The 3,236-nt window shown below is 39.7% G+C and overlaps 1 protein-coding gene across 1 annotated transcript in view; it reads left to right on the forward strand.

The window, feature by feature from the left end:
* The first annotated feature begins 329 nt into the window (after positions 1 to 329).
* The window catches only part of TTC8 (tetratricopeptide repeat domain 8), a 22,855-nt gene continuing 19,948 nt past the window's right edge, over positions 330 to 3,236 (forward strand). Inside the window, exons 1-2 of the mRNA XM_007944484.1 lie at positions 330 to 410; positions 2,736 to 2,846. Coding sequence (XP_007942675.1) covers positions 330 to 410; positions 2,736 to 2,846 — 192 coding nt within the window. The remainder of the gene's footprint in view (positions 411 to 2,735; positions 2,847 to 3,236) is intronic.

The following is a 3,236-nucleotide window of genomic DNA, read 5'->3' on the forward strand; positions in this document are numbered from 1 at the left end:
GTGGGTGGTGAACTGGTGTGACCTGGCTTCCTGGCAGTTATTAGTCCTGCTATGACTAGGCTTTGGCTAGACTGTTGAGACGCCATTTAGAGGTTAGGTAGGCAGTGAATATGGGAGATAGGCAGCTTTTTCCTGAAGTGAATCAACATATTTATTAATATTTTCATGAGTATGATGCCACCTTCTTGGGTGCATGCTTACTGTGTAGCTGCAGTTTGTCAGATTTCGTATTCTCAGACATACGAATTTATTCAGGTTGTGAATAAATGCTGTAGTGTTTGTTTCTAAGGTGAATCTCTAATTTTTCAATGGCTATTCTTAGGTTAGGAATGTACCGGGAAGCAGAAAAACAGTTTAAATCAGCCCTGAAGCAGCAGGAAATGGTAGATACGTTTCTCTACTTGTCAAAAGTAAGTAAATATTCCTCATTGAAGTGATGTTTGTTTTTTCAGAACAAATGTTGAAATTCTGGCCAATGCCAGGGGAGAGTTGCCAATATCTTCAGAAATATTTGGAAAGTTACTATGTTCAGATTTGACTGACTTGTTTATAGCGAGCGGCAAAGTGAAAACATGGAGGGTAATTATCTCAGGAGAAGTGGATTCATGAAAAATGAGAATGCCCCTTTGAAAGATTGCCTGTTAGGTCAGAAGAAAATGCCACAAACTCACCCCCAGAGGTGACAGGCCCTGGAGAGGCCCTGTCGTCTGCAGCAGCCTGGTCTCCCACCTGAACAGGCTGTAGAGGTTGGGGATGTCTTGATATAGGTCCTTGATTTCCCCACTCTGCCATATGAATGAGAACCGTATTTCCCCTTCAGTGAGCACCTATGTGGCAAGAGGTGTTGTATCAGGCCTGTTCTATATGCAGTTAATTTAACCCTCATGCCAATCCTGCAAAGCAGGTGTTACCATTTTCTTTGTAATTGGAAGGAAAATGAGGCATGGAGAGATTAAGTTTTGAAAATTTATCCATGTTCAGTATTTTCAAGGTTCATCCATGTTGTATGTATCAGGACCTCATTTCTCTTTAAGGCTGAGTTCTGTTTCACTGTCTGTATGGACCACATTTTGCCCATCCATTGATCTGCTGCTAGGCATTTAGAGTGTTTCTGCCTTCTGGCTTCTGTGAATCGCTGTGCAGTGGATGTTGGTGTGCATGTTATCTGCTTGCATTTCTGCTTCCCATTCTTTTGCGTATCGACCTAGGAATGGAATTGCTGTGCTTAACTTTTTGAGGACCTGCCACACTGTTGCCCACAGCCAACCCAGGTAGTTTTTGACTCCCAAATCTGTTTCCCCAGCCCAGACTTTCTTTAGTTTTCTAACATGTCTTAACAAAATTTGTTTTCTCCCATTCTTCTTTTCAGCAAACTTTATCCTTTTCCTTCCTCATCTCAGAGAGTGGCATCATCATGTCCCCACCCACCAAAGCTATAAATCTTAGTCACATCAAGTCCTATTGATTTCACCTCTTAACTCTCCCTGAAAGCCATTCGTTCTGTTATTGCCTTATTTTGAGCCATTTTCATCTTTTGCGATCTCAGCAGCCTTCCATTGATTTATTTTCATTGCCTTTTCCCATCCTTTCTCTCCTACACATATACTGAGTTTTCTTTTTAATACACACATTGAACATTCAGTGTTTCAACTGTCTTAATAACAGCTTTATTGAGAATACAACTCAATAAATAATATTAAATAATATTCACCCTCATAAACCACACAGTTCCATGATTTTTAGTATATTCACAGACTTGTGCAGCTATCAACACAGGTCCAGTTTTTAATATACAAACCGAACCTGCACTTCAGCCCCCTTACCTATAGTATAAAGTTTAACTTATACTGGCCCAAGCCTATCTTTGTCCTCCTCTCTTGGCATGAAATTCAGGGACTAACCACATGCAACAGTAATAACAGTAGTTGACGTTTGTATCATTTGATCTTCAAGTGATGGTTGTGAAGATTTTTTCCATCTCTTAAACCAAAAACCAAACTTACTGCCATCAAGTCAATTCTGATTCATAGAGACCCCCGTTGGATTTCCAAGGCTGTAAATCTTTATGGAAGCAGACTTCCTCATCTTCTTCCCACAGAGCAGTGGATGGGTTTGAACCATTGACCTTTTTAGTTATGAGTGAACTGCCTTAACCACTACACCATCAGAGCACCTTTTTCCATCTCCTAGATGAGGAAAATAAGGCACAGAGAAGAAAAATAACTTACTCAACCCTGTACAGCTGGTCTGAGTTGGAGTGGGGATTCTAACTCAGGCAGTCTGTTTTACATGCTTTTTTTAACCTTGGCAGTGCTCTTCTCTGCCTACTTTCTAGCCTGGCAAGTAGAGCTGTGGACTCTCTGGCCTCTTCTAGAGCATTTTTTACTCTGTGTTGGAATCATTTGTTCTACTCATTCTTCTCCTGGGTCAGCTGAAAGAGCAGGAACCTGGCCTTACGCACCTCTGTGTTTCCAGAACCTTGTAACGTATGTGTTGCCTAGTAAGTCCACAATAAACATATGTTGAAGTAAGAAATGCATGAGGTTCCATATTCAACATGTGGAAATAAAACTATAACCTCACTATTGGAAATGACTCTTCCACATTTCTCAAATTTTTTTACTCTAATTATTGAAGAGATAATTTGTTGCTAACACTTGTAATTAGAAACTTTTTGTAACAAATGCTGTTACTTTCAGAAAGAATCATTTTTATTAAATGTCTGTTGGTTTTAGGTTTACATCTCGCTGGATCAGCCTGTGACTGCTCTGAACCTTTTCAAACAAGGTTTAGATAAGTTTCCTGGTGAAGTAACTCTACTTTGTGGGATTGCCAGGGTCTATGAGGTAAAGTACCTACTATTCAGAAGATTGATGTAAAATTGAAGATATGTGCTGCTTGTGAAAGCTTAAAATCCTCAGGGTCCTAGCCAGCAGGAAGATGATTTATGAAGTTGTGATTGTTGGCCGTAGATTACCATGTGAGTAAGAGATTTTAGTGTACATATTTTATCAAATTAAGTTTTTATTAGGAAATATTTCAAACCCACAGAAGAATACAGAGAATGGTATGAGATAGGGATGTAAATGACTTCCCTCTTCCCTGTGTGGTTGGCTAGTTATTTCACCAGCTATTGATCCTTTTCTCAAGGTCTGTTGTGTCAGATACCAGTTTTTCATATGTAGTAGATTTGCTTTGGGGCTCTTTATTGTTCTCTTTGTCTCTCCTCATCAATA

Source organism: Orycteropus afer, unplaced genomic scaffold (genome assembly GCF_000298275.1).
Source record: "Orycteropus afer afer isolate SDZICR_OR568_19922 unplaced genomic scaffold, OryAfe1.0 scaffold00127, whole genome shotgun sequence".
Classification (NCBI taxonomy): domain Eukaryota; kingdom Metazoa; phylum Chordata; class Mammalia; order Tubulidentata; family Orycteropodidae; genus Orycteropus; species Orycteropus afer.